Source organism: Protopterus annectens, chromosome 1.part2, assembly GCF_019279795.1.
Source record: "Protopterus annectens isolate FY-2018-M chromosome 1.part2, PAN1.0, whole genome shotgun sequence".
Taxonomy (NCBI): Eukaryota; Metazoa; Chordata; order Ceratodontiformes; family Protopteridae; genus Protopterus; species Protopterus annectens.
Window position 1 is genome coordinate 1,244,256,008 of NC_056727.1, and position 17,021 is coordinate 1,244,273,028.

General features: G+C 46.1%; 1 protein-coding gene across 1 annotated transcript in view; it reads right to left on the reverse strand.

Annotated features, from left to right (window-relative positions):
* Positions 1 to 17,021, reverse strand: part of ZMPSTE24 (zinc metallopeptidase STE24) — an 842,432-nt gene that overhangs the window by 727,765 nt on the left and 97,646 nt on the right. Inside the window, exon 4 of the mRNA XM_044060120.1 lies at positions 16,206 to 16,322. Within this exon, the coding sequence (XP_043916055.1) occupies positions 16,206 to 16,322 (117 nt within the window). The remainder of the gene's footprint in view (positions 1 to 16,205; positions 16,323 to 17,021) is intronic.

Below are 17,021 nucleotides of genomic sequence, written 5' to 3' on the forward strand. Positions count from 1 at the left end.
AGTTAGAAATTTTAGGACTTCCGATACAGGAATAGTAATGGGATCCAGACCCCGGAGTTGAGCCCAAATAGCAAATCTCTTCCATTTGCTAGTATACAATTTCTTAGTGGCAGACTTGTGGGCCGAAGATAAGATATGTATGACTTCCGGGTCTAAGGTATGATTCCTGACTATAGTCGGAAGAGGAGGAGCCATGCTGCTAACTTCAAAGTGTGAAGGGACTGGTGGAGTAGTCCCAACTGATGAATTAATAGGTCTGGGATCTGATCCAGGAACCATGGACCGTCCAGTGCATATTTCCGAAGATAGGGGAACCATACCTGATGAGGCCAGTAAGGAGCAACTAAGATCATTTTGCTCCCCAAGTGAGACGCCTTTTGGATCACTCTGGGAAGGAGGGGAACTGGGGGGAAGGCGTATAGCAATCCAGTGGGCCAAGGATGGGCTATAGTGCGTCCATAGGACTCTCTCCCGGAGCTGGAGTGAGGGAGAAGAACTTTCTACACTTCGCGTTCAGCGGGGTTGCGAAGAGGTCGCAACAAGGAATTCCCCATTTGCTGAAGATCTGAGCCGTCACTGCATTGTTCAGAGACCACTCGTGAGGAGAGAGGATAGTTCTGCTCAGTCTGTCGGCTATCACGTTGGATTTGCCAGGGATATGAGTTGCTATCAGAAAACGTCTGGTCGCCACTGCCCATTCCCAGACTCTCATGGCCTCTCTGCAAAGAGGGTAGGATCTGGTTCCTCCCTGCTTGTTCAGATACCAGACCACTGACATGTTGTCGGAGTGAACGGCAATTACGCCCTGAGGGAGGTAATCGTGGAGGGCTTGTAGAGATAGAAGCATCGCCCTCATTTCCAAAATGTTGATATGAAGAAGACTCTTCTGAATGCCATTTGCCTTGGACTGACCTGCCCAGGGAATGCCCCCCCCCACCCCATCTGGGAGGCGTCCATAGTCAAAGTGGCCAAAGGAGGAGGTGGAACAAAGGATCGACCCTGATCCAGATTGGAGGGCACCAGCCACAAGCGAAGGTCCCGTTTGCAGGTTTCCGTGATCCGTATGAGGTGACTGAGAGGGAGATCCTGAAAGGACCACTGTGTCGAAAGAAGCCACTGGAGAATTCTCATATGCAACCTTGCTAGGGGGACTAGAAGAACAGTGGCCGACATAGATCCCAATAGCTGCAGGACCATCCTGGCTGGAGCTTTGGATCTGAGAAGTAAGGCTCGGACTTGAGCCTGTATGGTTTGTATCCTTTCTGTAGGAAGATAGACCCGCATTCGATTTGAGTCTATCTCTACTCCGATGAATCTTATGCGTTGAGATGGCAGCAACACAGACTTTGGCCAATTGAAGGTGATTCCAAGGGAAGTGCCTAGTGATATTGTGGCTTGTAGGTTCTGCAATAGACGACGCCTGGAGGTGGCAGTTAGGAGCCAGTCGTCCAGATACGGAAACACCTGGAATCTTAGACTCCTCATGTGAGCAGTCACGACAGCCAAACATTTGGTGAACACCCTGGGGGCTGTGGTGAGACCAAAGGGCAGCGCGCGGAACTGAAAATGACCGTCTCCTAGGCTGAAGCGCAAATGTCTCCTGGACGTCTGATCTACCAGGATGTGGTAATAGGCGTCCTTGAGATCTATGGAGCACATCCAAACACCTTTCTCCAGCAGTGGGAGAATGGATTGTAAGGTGACCATTCAGAACTTGGACTTTTTGACTGAACGATTTAGAATGCTGAGATCCAAAATGGGCCTCAAGTCCCCGGTCTTTTTTGGCACCAAAAAGAATCTTGAGTAAGTCCCTAATCTGATCTGGTCTGCGGGGACCGGTTGGATGACTCCTTTTTGAAGCAGCTTTGAGACTTCTAAGGCTGCAATTTCCCGTTGACTGGGTGGCGGGTCCGGGATTTTCTTGGACGGAGGTGGGGAGTGAGAAAAGGGGATGGCGTAACCTCCGGCGATAATTCGAAGCACCCATCGGTCCTGAGTGATACCTTCCCAGGCTTTTAGGTGCCTCGAAAAACGACCCCCGACTGGCTCCGGAGCTGCACAGTCGGGCAATCCTTCAGGGATCGCGGTCTCCAGTGTTGCGGGGGCCTCTGCCGCCTCTGGGACGGCGTCTTCCAGAAAAATTTCCCCCTCCTCTGCCTCTAGAAGGGGGATCGTCCTGCTGCGAGGGATAAGGCTTCTGGGATCTACGGAACCACATTTTCCCTCCTCTTTTAGCCTTGGGATAAGGCCGAAAGGGAGTGGAAAATCGTGCCCCTACGGCAGTCAAAGTCTTACCTTCTTGCTCGCAGCGGGTCAATGTGTCCTTTACCTTGGGTCCAAACAAGGAGGACCCATCAAAGGGAGCGTCGGCAAAGGAAGACTTGAAGGCTTCCGCAAAATGACACAGGTGGAGCCAGGCTTGCCTCCGTAGAGCAATACCCGTACCCGCTCTACTCGCCCCCTCGGCCGCATATGAAATGAGCCTCATGGACGAGTTTGATATCGATGACAGCGTAGCCAACTGAGAGCCAACCGTCTGGGCCAGCTGCTCAGGTAGGTTACCCAAGAGGGTATCTGAAAGCTCCTTGATCAGATCCCTCTGAAACCTGGTGAAGTGCGTTAAATAGTTCAGGGACCTTAAGGTAAAGGCCGCTGAACTGAGGGTGCGCTTCCCGTACTGATCCATGCTCCTAGACTCCTTATTAGGAGGATGGACGGACGTCGAAGCCTCTGCTACATCTTGCTGGGTAGCAGATGCCACCACCAAGGCATCTACAGCCATACCTTTTGTCAAAAACTCCTTCTCTGGGGGTGCTGATAGGTACTTATGTGGGCGAGCAGGCACCGGTTCCACAGAATCTGGATGTTCCCACGCCCTTTGACAGATCAAATCTAGGAGCTCGTCGAAGGGCGGAGACACCCAGGAGGCGGAAGTCTGAGCCCCGAAGGCCTTAAGGAACACCGACTCGTCAGCAGAAGGGGGTTTGGAATGCCAGCCGCCTCGTCTGCAAAGGAGACATCATCTGAGGACGACTTAGGGGACCCCTCCGCATCATCAAGATCAGTGTCTGACGTGAGAGACTCATCGGGGGAGTTGACGTGCTTCCTCTTGCACGATCTTTTCCTTGGGGGTTCCTCTGAAGAAGCTTCAGAGGGACCTCCAGGAGGGGGGTAACCCCCAGTGGGGGTGACCTGAGGCCCCGGGGCTCCGCTGTCTAAGGACAGGGGGACTGCCAAAGACCCAGTCTCCGTATGTAGGGAAGGTGCTTGTGAGACCGTGGAGGTAGCCAAAGAAGATTTGGCTAACGCACTCCTCATGGCCCTGAAGGCCGGACCACCAGAATCCTGGGAAGGTCCAACCCCCGTGGCCACAACAGTGGATGGTACCCCCGCAGCAGACGCACCGAAAGGAAGGCTCGGAACCGAAAACATCAGTCCCGAAGCATCCCCCCCGGGGCCGACAGAGGAGGTCCGTGTACTGAACTCCGACTCGAGAGCCGGGGTTGGAGTAAGGGTCGGGGCCGACCCGAAAACCTCCATCGGCTCCACCAGCACCGGCTCCAACGGTGCCGAGGCTGTTGGAGGAGGAACCAGAACTACAGGGTGGGCCATCGGCTCCGAAGCCGAATGGGCTGGAGCCGAAACTAATTTCTGGAATACAGGAGACTGAAACAGTCTTAGGAGCACCCTGTCGATGTCCGAATCAGACATCTTGGAAGATCTAGAGGAAACCGATCGGGTCCGAACCGACTTCTCCATCGGTTCCAAAGGACAGGGGGACCGGCTCCGAATGGACTCAACCAGTATCGGTGCCGAGGGAGATCCCAAAACAATTTCCCTTGGTGCCAAGGAGGGCTTCGGTGCCGAAGGGGAAGAGTCTGAGCCGGCAACCCTTATCGGCTCCAAAATCAGTGGAGCCGATGAAGGTGACCCGCCTCTCGAAGCCCCAGTCATCGGCTCCGAAACCGGAGGAGTCGAGACTGGGGGCATCGAGGCAGACCGTTCCGCCCTCGGCTCCGAAGTCAGTGGAGCCGATGGAGAAGCCTGCCTGGATTTCTTAGTAGTCGGTTCCGACGGGCTGGTCGGAGCCGACGCTTTCTTTTTCTTAGTTGGAGAGTATGAGGAAGATAAGGCCTCCTCGAAGGAGGGTTTAATCAGCCCTTTCAAGATTAATTTATTCTTCCTCTCTTGGAGGACCCTAGAGGAAAAGGCGTGACACACGCTGCAGGACTCCTGTAGGTGCTTGGCGCCTAAACAATATACGCACGAGGAGTGATCATCGGTTATAGACATTTTGTAATTGCACCTCGTGCACTTCTTGAAGGACACCTGAGGGTCTATGTTCTTTGGACATAATGCCCCTAAAACAGTGACTATAACAGTGGAAAAAATCACTATCTTCAGAAAAACAAAGATTTTAAACAATAAAAATTTTTTTTTTTTTTACGATAGGTCAAAAATTAACCAGTACAATACAAATATCACAAACACCAAACAGGAGGGCCAAGAACCCTCTAACTTAAACAGGTACTTGACCTCCTTAAAAAAAGAGAAACTTGCTAAGGAATAGGGGAAGGCCCCTCTAACTTAAACGGGAAACCTTTCCCTAAACAAACACACAAATTTACCACAAAATTATATCAAAAAACACGCGTACACAACAATAGCTGTTAAAACAGCTTTTTGGGTAAGAAAAGAGAATTTCCTGACAGGAAAACTTTAGAAAAAAACAGCACTTAGCTCAGCCAAGTTTGAGACCACGTCCTAGCTTGTAAGCGGCAAACGAGATCTGGGGGATTAGTGGTGGTGCATCCTGGGATAGAGAATAGCTCCGCCAATAAGAGGCTTCGCTCTATAGCATAGCGTGCCGAGTCGGAGCCTAGGATCGGCTCCGAGCCCATCAGTCCAGAATGTAGGCGAGATAGGATCACATAACATCTACTGTTACAGTAAGGTATTACACAACTGTTCTATGTCCTTCTATATCACTGTTGCAGTATTCTTCACAAAAGGGAGTGTACAAAACCTCAAGAAAAGGAATGGGCGGTAAAAGGCTGGGAAGAGCCCTCAACAAACCCATGTAGAATGGCTCAAGCAAAATCTGCTCTAGCCCTAGAAACCAAATCCAATTAATAATGTTTAGCAAAAGTATGCACTGAAGACCAAGCAGTAGCTTCAAGGATGGAATTGGTGTCCAACCCCTTGAAGAAAGTATCAGAAGATGCAACAGCTCTAGTGGAGTGAGCTCTAACAGAAGTTGACAGAAATTTGGTATGAGGAGAACAACAAAATGAAATGGCCTTAGATATTCAGGAGGAAATGGTTTGCTTAGAAACAGCCAAACCCAATGTTGTTTGATGAAAAACAAAAAGCTGGTCAGATTTACAAATGGCTTTGGTTTTATCCAAATAATACCAGAGCTGCCTGTGTAAATCCAAGGTATGCAACATCATCTCACTAGCAGACAGGGGAAGGGAAAAAAGGAAGTGAGTTGAACTGACTGATTTAAGTACAACTCGTTGACCACCTTGGGAATTAAAGAAGAATTAGTATGATGGGACAAACTATCACTGTGAAAAACTAAAAGGAGGGAAGGCCATAAGAGCCTGAAGCTCAGAAACCCCCTGAACAAAAGTAAGAGCAAGTAAAGACAGTCTTTCCTGGTACAATGTTGCAGAGAAGCTGAACCTGCAGGATCAAAAGGAGCCTGGGTCAATTTTTCTAAAACAAAATTAAGTTCCCACAGAGAAGGAACAGGCTTCCTTGGGGGCCTACAGGATGCTTTTAAGAAACTGTTTGACCTCAAAGCAAGAAGCCAAAGGAGGATTCATGGGGAGACTAGCAGAAATAGCTGACAAATGGGCCTTTACATAAGAATAGGCCAAACCAGACTGGAACAACTCACACAAATAAGAGAACCAGAAGGACCCCCAGTGAAAATGTATCCTGGTTATAAGCATGGCAACAGACAGACAATCTCTTCCATTTGGACACAAGATTTTCTGGTTACAAGAATCTGGTTGCAGGTTTTCTTGCCTCCTCTAAAACCTTAAGCACATCCTCAGAAAAGAGATGCCAAAAGGAATCAAAACCCTTTCAGCGTCAGCTGAAGACTGGACAAGTGAGGATGGATGAGTGACCCCTTGTCCTATGTGAGGAAGTCCAACCAATGAAGTGACTTGTGATGACTGTCCCTAGCCAAATGCATTAAGAGGGGGAGCAAGTGCCATCTTGGTGAAAAGGGAGCACTAAAGATTTTTGGGAGTCCAGCTAATGCATAACAAAACATCCGAAAGTGTGTCTGTCTTCCACACCAGACAGCATGGCACTCTAACAGAAAACAGGGAGTTGCCTGTTCAGAGTACCAATGGACTATGTCCAGAAATACATCTCTGTACAGCATCCATCTCAGAGGTAATGTACACTGCCTGAAGAGTTAACTGATAATGGAGAGACAGATCCCAGGCCTGCAGAGTCAACCTGAAGAGAAGATATGATTTTGTCCATCCCTGCTTGTTGATATACCACATCATTGTGGTGTTGCCTGTGTAAACCTTCAGAGGGCCTGAACACCTTGAAGACAGCATGGGGTGAAAGACTTGAAGGGCCAGAATCAGAGTTCTCATCTCTTTGATGTTGACAGGGTCTGGCCTCCGATTGGGGGTCAAAGACCTTTGACGTTCGGATAACCACAGGAAGCCCCCACCCCCTGTTTGAAGCATCTGTGAATAGTTCTTGAGAATGAACCAGAGGCTGACATATCAAGTCTGGGTTGAGGGATACCTGCAGAATCCGCCACTCAAATTCCTGCTTTAGACAAGGAAGGAGACACACAATGAAATCCCAAGGATGGCAATGCTGAAGCCAAACTAACTTACAGAAGCTTCAATGATACCTCACATGTGCAGTCTGGCAGAAGGGAGCACACTGGAAGAGGTCATCATGAATCCCAAAATTAGAAGAAACTTTCTGGCTGGAATAGCAGGCAGAGGGGAAAGAGGAAAGAGTGAAAAAAACAGTCAAGGACAGAACTTTTGAAGGTAGAAGACAAGCCAACATTGGAACTGTCTGAATCCTGCAACCAGGATAAACATGGTCCCGAGAGGGAGGCAGGACAGACTTGAAAGTTGATAGTGAGCCCCAGACTTTGAGGAGAGAGATGGTGAACTTCAGATTTCTACAACACGTGAATGGGAGAAGGCGCCTGAAGCTACAGGTCATCTAGATAAGGAAAAATCTGAAAGCCTTGGAGCCTGCAAAAGGCAATCACAGAAGCTAGGTAAATTGTGAATACCCTTGGGGCAGTAGAGAGGCCAAAGGGCAAAACAGGGAACTGAAAATGAAAGAAACAGAGGAACGCAAAAACTTCCTGAAAAGGGAGTGAATAGCAATATGAAGGTAAGCATCCTTCAAATCCAAGGACACTATAAAAGCCTGGGGGTAGAATGACAGGAAACAGGACTTGAAGAGTACACATCTGGAATGTAGGAACCTTGAGAAAGGTGTTGAGCAAAGACAGCTCTAGAATAGGTCTCCAAGTACCCTTTTTTTGAGGGGACCAGGAACATCCTGGAGTAAAAACCCTTTCCTACCTTACGAGGAGGGACACGCTGATCAGTTCCCTGGTTAAACAGGGACCCAAAAACCTCCAAGAAATGAGGAAATTGTTCCAGAGGAAGTTGGTTAATCCCTAAAAAAGGAGGGAGAGACTTCCACACCATGAAATAGCCCTACTGGATGACAGACGCATGCCAAGAATTTGAGATGATATGCCAATCTGGAAAGGAACTTCATGGTGGGGAGTCAAGACGTCAAAGAGAAGCAGGCTTGCTTGGTAAAGGAGGCTTCCGAGCCTCACCAGCCTGCAAAAACTTTGGAGGAGCTCACCTACCTCTCTTTCTGCCTTTAGAGGCCTGACAAGGCTGCCTGTAAACAAAAGCAGACCTAGTAGGACAGTTCCTCTGGAACTTAGAGATAGGGGACACACAAATTTGTTTAAGATCCTACAATGCTTTACTTATTCCTGAAGAGACAAACATCCCGGCATTAGCAGTCCAAAAGAGATTTTTATTATCCAAAGGTGCACCTAGTAACTTTGCCTTAATGTCTTTAGGTAAAACTTTGCCTTAATGTCTTTAGGTAAGGACTGCAGGCGAAGGTAAGAATAACTCTTCAAGACAGACCCAAATGCAGCAGCTCTGGAAGATGCATCAGCAGCATCACAGCTATACTTGATATACTGACAAACCACCTGAGAAGTAGAACCTAAAAAGGACAGAGCAGACAATTTTGCTTCAGAATGAGGGAGATTAGAAATGACCTGATAAGCCTGGGCAATCAAGACCAGAGCACATATATCATGTAGGTCTGACACCGGATGGCACAAACGGCCACAGCAGAAGCAGTATAAACCATCTTACCAATTCTTTCTGCTACCCTACTCTTTATCTGAAGGCAAAACTTTACAAGGCTTGTCAGAGAAGACTGATATTACACCAAGGTCAGGAGAAGGACATTTAAGTAAGAACTGGCAATCCTCAGGAACCCTACAGAACCTGTCAGATTTCATAGGAGCAGAAGTATCAGAATCTGGAGTCTTGCATGCAGCAATAAAGGTGTCTAACAAGGCAGCAAATACAGGAAGTTCTGCAGAAGGTTTAAGAGTATCCACCTGAAGAATTCATAATACATTTTCTGGACATCAGACACATGAGAAGAATCCTACTTAAAAGTATTCCATCATTCTGACTATAGCTTATACAAAAGAGGATTACTCGAAAAGGAGACTCAGGACTTACAAAATCTTCTTCAACAGAGACACAAGCCAAAGGCGAGGGCATCTGGGAAGAGTAGGACAGAGGCTTCATCATCATCAGACTTTGAATTTTCATCTGAGGAATCAGGTTCCCTAGCTCACTTGGAAGGAGAAGTCATCCAAGGGGAAGTAGGTACAGAAACCCCTTGAGAAGGCTTCAGGGCCATTAAGACATTGAACAGGCCCCTCAGTCAACTCCTGCCAATCCCTATAAGGATCTTTAGGGCATACAGAACTATGCTTAGTCTTCTGCTTTTTCTTAGCATGGATGTCAGCTCTGAAACACCAGAAGTTTCAACCCTTGAGACTCCATAAGAGTACCCAAAATCTCTTCCCTGACCAAAATCTGCGGAATCCCTATGGGGCCCTACAAGATGATCAACCGCAGTTTCCTGTCAATGTCTGCAGCAGACCCCTGCAAAGCCTCAGAGGACATGTGGAATGAAGGATCCATGCCAGCCTCTGATGGGGTTGAGGTAGAGAAATCCTATGTAGACAACCAGATGGCCTACAGAATTTTCACCCACTTCAAGGAGGACAACTGGTGGAGGATGGACAGCCAAAAAAAAAATCACACAGAGGATTCTTGGTCTTTTTCTTGCTTAATGGGACCTCAGGGTTAGCAGATTCTGACATGCTACCTTGGGCTAACAATTTTAGCCTCTGGTTCTCAAGACAGATAGCTAGGGAAGATAAGCAACTTCTAAAAGTTTTTGGTACAAACATTTTGCAAATGTTACAGGATGTACGGCCGTGGGAAACACCCAAAAAAAAAAAAAAAAGACACTGATGGTCCTTTATGGGGAATCTGCCTCCCACATTAACATTTTCCTTTCTTGGATGGCATGAACTGTAGGTAACTAAAAGGTTACAAGATCAAAAAAGAATAAAAGGACCCCAAAGGAGCACTTATCTGACAGGTAGGTATTCAGCACACTAAAAGGGCTTTCAGACCGACAAGTGATGATAGCATTTGGACTGGTGGCAAAGTAGTTCTGGGTAACTGCGCCAGTACATCACCTTTATGCCCTATGCCTCTTACGGCATAAAAGTATGATGTATGGCGCATGCAAGTTCTAAAAGCTTTGATATACTGGCCAGACACTGGGCTATCCTTGGCAGGAGATCCCTATTGTGAATAGTTCTGCAACAGTGATACAGAATGACATCCTACTTACCCAAATGATCAAGTACTCTGCTTACTATCTCATTTGGGATGAGATTCTTGGCTGGAGCCTCAGAAGATCCCCTGATGGATCCATGGACATTAGCACTGGGTTAGCAGTTTAGTTCTTGCAAAGATACTTAGAGGAGTCCATAACCCTTCAGAAACAGCCAGGCTTCATAACAGCAGAGAGTTGCAAATCCAGCTCCAAAGCTGGACCAGTGAATGCTTGTTTCAACATTTCAATAAATGGAGAAATAGCCAAGGACTAATGTTCTGGTAATCCCAAAACTTCTCTATTTTTTCTAATCAACTGAGTAGTCTTTAGCTTCTCACATGAAGATTTTTTTTTTTTTTTTTTTTTTTTTTACTTTTTGTGGGAATCTTCAAATGGGAAATCCTCTTGTGAGGAAGAAAAGGAAAAGGTGTCCTTAGTGTCTGACACAGAAGACAGTTGGGAGAATATGTGGTCTACATAAGCCAGTCTGCCCACCTCCAGGTCTGAAAACTCCCCATTATATTTTTGGCTGAGGATCCACAAAACTGATAGGTTGTCCAAGACAGGTTGCAAGTTTTTAAGGAAAAACATGAAGTCCATCACCAGTCTCATTAAGTCCTGCAATGGGACCAGAGACCCATCCTACTCAAGCTACAGCAAAATGTCAGACATCTGAGGCTTGTGTATCTTGGGCCTGATCATAACAGTGACTGCGCCTTCGAAGTCTTTGGTTGCATGTGGCTACTAGTGAATTCAATTTGGGGGCCACAGACATCCTAGCTTACTACAAATGGAAGCATACCTCCCTTGCTCTCAGTTACCAGGAAGTACAGTTGTGGACACTTACCATAAATGTAGATGTTCGAGTGTATTCACTGTTGCAGTCATTACATTTGGGTCATCAGCCTGCAGGTAGCCCTCAGCCGGCATGAATATTAAAAGTCTTGGATCCCTGCGTCAGATGCTGTCTCTTCTTCCATGACGTCAGGTCGTCGGGTATAAAGCATGCAGCCAATGCCATTACATCAGTTTTTCTTGCCCCAGATGTCAAGTGCCCCATAATGGGAAGCAACTATATACAAGGTTACACCTCCAACAAAAAGCATATACACCAGAAAGCTAAAATACACTAAACAAGAAGAGATATATAGCCAAGAGAAGTCAGGGGAGTAACCAGGGTTTGCAACAGTGAATTCACTCTAACATCTACATTTACGGTAAGTGTACACAACTGTACTATGTTCTTCGTGTTTCACTGTTGCAGTCATTACATTTGGGTAGATTCCCAAAGCTAAGGAAGGGAGGAGGAAGTTAGAGAGCATTAGGACCAGCTATTAAGCCCTGCAAGACTGCAGTGGCAAAACCAGCTCTGGATTTAGAAAAAATAGGCAAGTGATAATGTTTGGTGAAGGTATGTACAGAGCTCCAGGTAGCAGCTTCTAGGATGTCCCTGGTAGGGACACCTCTGGGAAAGGCTGTAGAGGTAGATGCAGCCCTGGTGAAATGTGATCTTATCCCCTGCGGGGTAGGTTTTCCATGGTGCTTATAGCAGAAATGAATGCAATGGCCTATCCACTTAGAAATGGTTTGCTTTGAAACGGCCTTCCCCTATGCCCCTGCAGCAAAGACAACAAAAGCAGCTGTTCAGTTTTTCTGAGCGGCTAAGTCCTGTCCAAATAAAATCCAAGTTGTCTGTGCACTTCCAAAGACTGCAGTACTCATTCCCCTTTGTTCTGTGGATTAGGAAAAAAGGTTGGCAAATGAACAGACTGATTAAGGGCCACACTGGATACCACCTTGGGCATAATGGAAGGATTGGTCCTGACGACCCCCTGTCTGCATGGAAGATGATGAAGGGCTCCACTGCCATGAGGGCCTGTAATTCAGACACTCTTCTTGCTGAAGTGATGGCTAGAAGGAAGGCTGTTTTCCAAGAAAGGAATTTCAACTCTGCAGTTACAGCTGGCTCAAAAGGAGGAATAGTGAGCTTTTCCAATACAAAGTTAAGGTCCCAGGCTGGAGTAGGGGCTCTCCTGGGTGGTCTTACATTTTTGGCCCCTCTGAGAAATTGGTTCAGCAGGGGGTGAGAGAAGAGGGGTGGGCTCAGTATTATAATGTGCTGAAATGGCTGAGGCATGAATTTTAATTTATGAGAAGAAAAAGGCCCTTGTGAAATTGGTTCAGCAGGGGGTGAGAGAAGAGGGGTGGGCTCAGTATTATAATGTGCTGAAATGGCTGAGGCATGAATTTTAATTTATGAGAAGAAAAAGGCCCTTGTGCAGCACCTCTGTTAAGTATTGAAGACCATGCGGTAAGCTGGACACTGTTGTGCCCATCCCCTGAGTCTGGCTCCAGAACAGTATCTTTTCCACTTTTCAGCATAGGATTTTTTAGTACTAGGCCTCCTTGCCTCCAGAATGACATCTAGCACCTGCTTACTGAGGGATACTATTGGAGAGCTCAGGGAATTAGCCAGGCTGCAAGGTTCAGGGTTTGAAGCTGGGGGTGCAGAATCTGGCCCTCCTGCTGGGACAGCAGGGAAGGGGTCTGAGGCAGGTGCCATGGTTCCAACAGTGACATACTGCGCAAGAGGGGTACCAGTGGTTCCTGCAAGATTCCCTTACTGGAATGTGCAGGTAAGCTTCCTTTAAGTCTAAGGTTGCCATGCCAACCAGGCATCTTTGTCTAGCACAGGAAGCAGCTGATGAAGTAAGTGTTAGCATTTTGAATTTTGGGATTACCAAAAAGGTGATTAGAATAGAGAGGTCCAGGATAGGACGCCAGGAGCTGTCTTTTCTGGGTACCAGGTAAAGTCGTGAGTAAAAACCTTGTCCCCTTTCTTCTGCTGGGACAGGTTGAAAAGCCCTGATACTTAGAAGAGAGAGAACTTTCTGTTGAGCCTATGCCCACAGATTTGGGGGTGGGTTTGGCCAACCGTTTGGGGTTGGTAAGGTGTGGCAGTGGAATCTGTATCCTTGGGAAACTATATTTAAAACCCCATTTGTCCCGGGTAATGAGTTCCCAGTTTTCTGCATGCAGGGTGATCTTTCCCCGTAAGGGGGAAGTCAGATGAGCAGGGCTTGGAAAGTTTAAGGTTAGGTCATGTGGACAGTTTTCCATGGGGGAGTGCGTCTTACCACTTCCAGCTTTGGAAATGGGAGCCCCCCACTGCTTAGGCCTGTGACTACCTTGAGACTGTCGCCTAGGTGGTCTGCTGTTCCTGGGTTTGGACTGATAAGGCCTGGAAGAGACAGGAAAGGACCAATTCTTAGAAGGCCAATGCCTACTAAATCTGGGTGGCTGTACTTGCAGGAAATCTTTAACAGTTTGCATAGATTTAGCTTTTTCCTCCATCTTTTTAAGGACGACTTCTGTTCTGTTGCCAAACAGGCAGTCTTGGTTTGAGGGAGCATCCAGTAATTTAGCTTTAACATGTTCTGGCAAATTTGGCTCCTTAAGCCCAGCATGCCTTCTAAGAACAGACCCAGTGACAGCAGCCCTGCAAGATGCTTTTAAAGAGTCAAAACCACATTGCAAAGTATGTTTACCAACTTGTTCAACAGAATGCATTGAATCCTGTAATTCTTTATTTTCAGCACAGTCAGGAATCACCTGTTTAAGTAGTCCCATAATATGCTGCTGATACTTTAAAATATGAAACTGACAGTTTAAAGCCCTAATGGCCAAAGTAGCAGAAGTGTATACATTCTTACCCCATCTGTTGAAGGCCCTGGAATCTCTATCAGAGGGGGTAGGGTTTTTGGCAGTAGTAGCCTTAATGCCTTTAGGTCCCTGGGAAATGGTCTCTGGGTCCGCAGTAGGATTCCTGAAGAGGAACTTGTGAAAGTCAGGTACTCTGTAATACCTCCAGAAATACACAAGGTGCAATTCCAGAACAATAAAGGCTGTATTTCTGGAGGTGAACTTTCCTTTTTTGGTTACTCTGTAATACCAGTCAGGTTTCCTGGGAGCCGGGGGTAAAGTATCTGGGGCCAGGCTAGATTCCAAGTAGACATCATCTACAATGTCCAGGACAGGAGGGATAGATAAAGGCTTGCGTTGAGTATTCCCTAAGCCTCTTTTTGGAGTCAGCATAATCCTGGCTTTCCCAGATGAAATGCTCCCTAAGAGTGTGCAAGGTTTCACCAAAAGAAAAATCTTCTGGACGGGAAACAGACGGAATGGAGTCCTCTGCATCAGAATCCTCATAGGTAGACAAGGGCAAATCCTGGTAATCAGAAGAAACAGAAATTTCAGAATACTGATCAGAAGCATCAGAAGGAAAATTCAGTACAAGGTCTCTTAGAGGATGAAGGCTGGCAATAAGGTCTTCAGACATTCTTATTTGTTTTTTAGGCATATGGGCCTGACCATGCGGTTTGGACATCGGTTTTCTAGGCGTGGGTCAAGTTTTAGGCCTTGAAAAAGAAGATGGCGTCGGTTTGAAATGCAAGTCAGTAGGCCTGAAGACACCCTCAGAAGCCGGTGCCTGCACAGCGGCTCTGGACCCATCCAAGGTAGAGACATCCACAGGTTCCATGGTTTAAGAAGCATCTTTCGGCATACCAGACTCCGAATGGATCTCAGTAGAGGCCTGTAAATCTGAAGTAGTGAGTATCAGGGGCTGCGAAAGCGCATCATTGTGTACCGGCAAACTGGCGACTAGCTTAACAGAAGCGTCATCGGCAGCTTTGGACCTATGCAGTCCGTCTCTGTCTTTATCTTTACTTTTTTTTGGAATGTCGGTAGTCGGATGGCTTACCGAAGCCATTTCCAGATAATTAAACAGAGTACCGAAACAGTTTGATGCAAAAATGAACAGACAATGAATAGTCTGAGGACTGAATAAGGCACAAAACCGACAGCAAGGGACGTCGTGGTCTGTGCCTAAGCAAGGAATGCAGTACGAATGAAAATCTTTGAGGTATTTGCTTTCCACAGGTAATACAATTGTTAACTTTTACGGACATCGGCTTAGAGCAAGAAAAAGGATCCCCAACAAGGTACTTAGCTTTAAGACTTCGGTTCTGAAACTCAAAAACGAAAATTTCAGGAGTCGGCAGACTGGCATTTGCGAACTGCTTCTGGCACCGCGCAGCAAGAAAGACTGATGTAATGGCGTCGGCTGCATGCTTTATATCCCTGACGACCTGACGTCATGGAAGAAGAGAGAGCATCCGACGCAGGAATCCAAGACTTTGATATTCAGGCTGGCTGAGGGCTACCTGCAGGCAGATAACCCAAATGTAATGACTGCAACAGTGAAACACGAAGAACATCAGGGGTGTCAGACCCAGACACTTGGGCATAAGCATCTTTATTAACCAACAGCTAAATGGCTTCATCTCAGGAGAATATGCGACCTCCTGAAGGGCATCTCCAAAGGCCTCAGTCCACACAGGTTTCTGGGGGCAGGGGTTGTAAAACTGCTTCACTGGACCCAATGCCCTCAAGCATAAGGAGCCTAGATCAGTATGTAGGCACCTCCACCATATCCCTTCTCTAAAGGGTGACTTTATTAATGTTTTTTGGTGAGACATTTGTGGACAAATCTGTCTGATGCCTTGGTGTTCCTAGACAAAGGAAGCAGTTTTTTTCTAATTCAAGTAGTCTTGGGGATTTTTGCTCTCCATTTGATAGTCTTCTGACTAAAACACAAGCAATGGGGCAAGAGGTGATGTTATTTTCTGAGCCCATACAGAATAAACACCAACTATGAATGTCCTGGTGGAGAAACAAACACTGGGTCACTTTAGATATTAACATCTAGCCCCCTCTCCCGAGGATCAAGCAGTCCACAACAAAAAGTAGTGATAACCAATAACACAGCAAGAAAGTAAAGCAAAAATAGCAGGTATTTTCACCAACGGGGTACTCATCTGTACTATTGAAGCTGGACTAAACAGAGGAATTGACAACAGATCTTTTTACAAAACTACTTAAAAAAAATTGAGATCATGTGGACAGACATTCCTTTTACACCACTGGCATGCTGATATCCGCGAGAGAGCTTCCAAAGTCAAGGCTTCTGTAGCAGCAGTCCCAAGAGTTAGCACTACTACAACAATGAATACAAAAACATCTGCATTCTTATGAACCAAAAAGTTTTATCTAGGTTACATCTCCATAACATGCATGCAAAAAAAAAAAAAAAACAGTATTCCATAGAATTAAGTACTATATTATATGCCATCAACAGTTTCTAGCAGATATTCACACTTTTGTACCTGCTGGTTAAACCCATGCTTCTCTTCAATAACAAAAGTATTGTAAAGACTCCATGGAAGTCCTGTAACTGCACTGAACAAAGTGGCCAGCACAAGGAACACCAATGATTGGCTGATCTGTAAAAATAAGACAAAATTACATAAATACAAAGAATATAAAACCGCGCTCAGTTAAAAGGTAAATACAAAGAAAAGAAAACTGTGCTCAGTCACTATCAAGTTATACTCCATCAGAGCTAGTACATTTTTACCGACCTAAGGCTGGATTCAGATGTAAAGTCTGAACTGAAAATCTCACTACACAGGAAAAAAGTACAATGAAGGCTCAGATATGCAATTCAAACAGTACGTAACCAACAGCACACAACCAATTGTCAGATAAACAATCCATATGAAAGATGGCACAGCACACCGCTAGAGTATGTGTTGCAAAACTAGCTCCTTTGTGACTATGCTGCTTACTGAAAAAGACTGGCAATTTAAAGCACAGGGTTAAGGTTGAGAGAGATTTATTAGCTTTATACTGCAAGTCCAGAGTTTAATGCCCTAAATACCACTTCAAACACTGAGACTCTAGCTAACTCACTTAAACAGGCAGTGCTCTCAACTGAAAAAAATGACCTTGTCCCCAGTAGATTATCCAGCTAATGAATACAAAAATTAAGCAGAACAAATAATTTCAAAAAGATTGCTGCCTTCTTTGTAAATGGTGACTTTCTACTGTTCTTGTACATAAATAATGGTAAAAAAGGCATACAATGTTTTATGAGGTTCATTTAGCTGTTGCACTTCCAGGACCAATACAGCAGTTATATT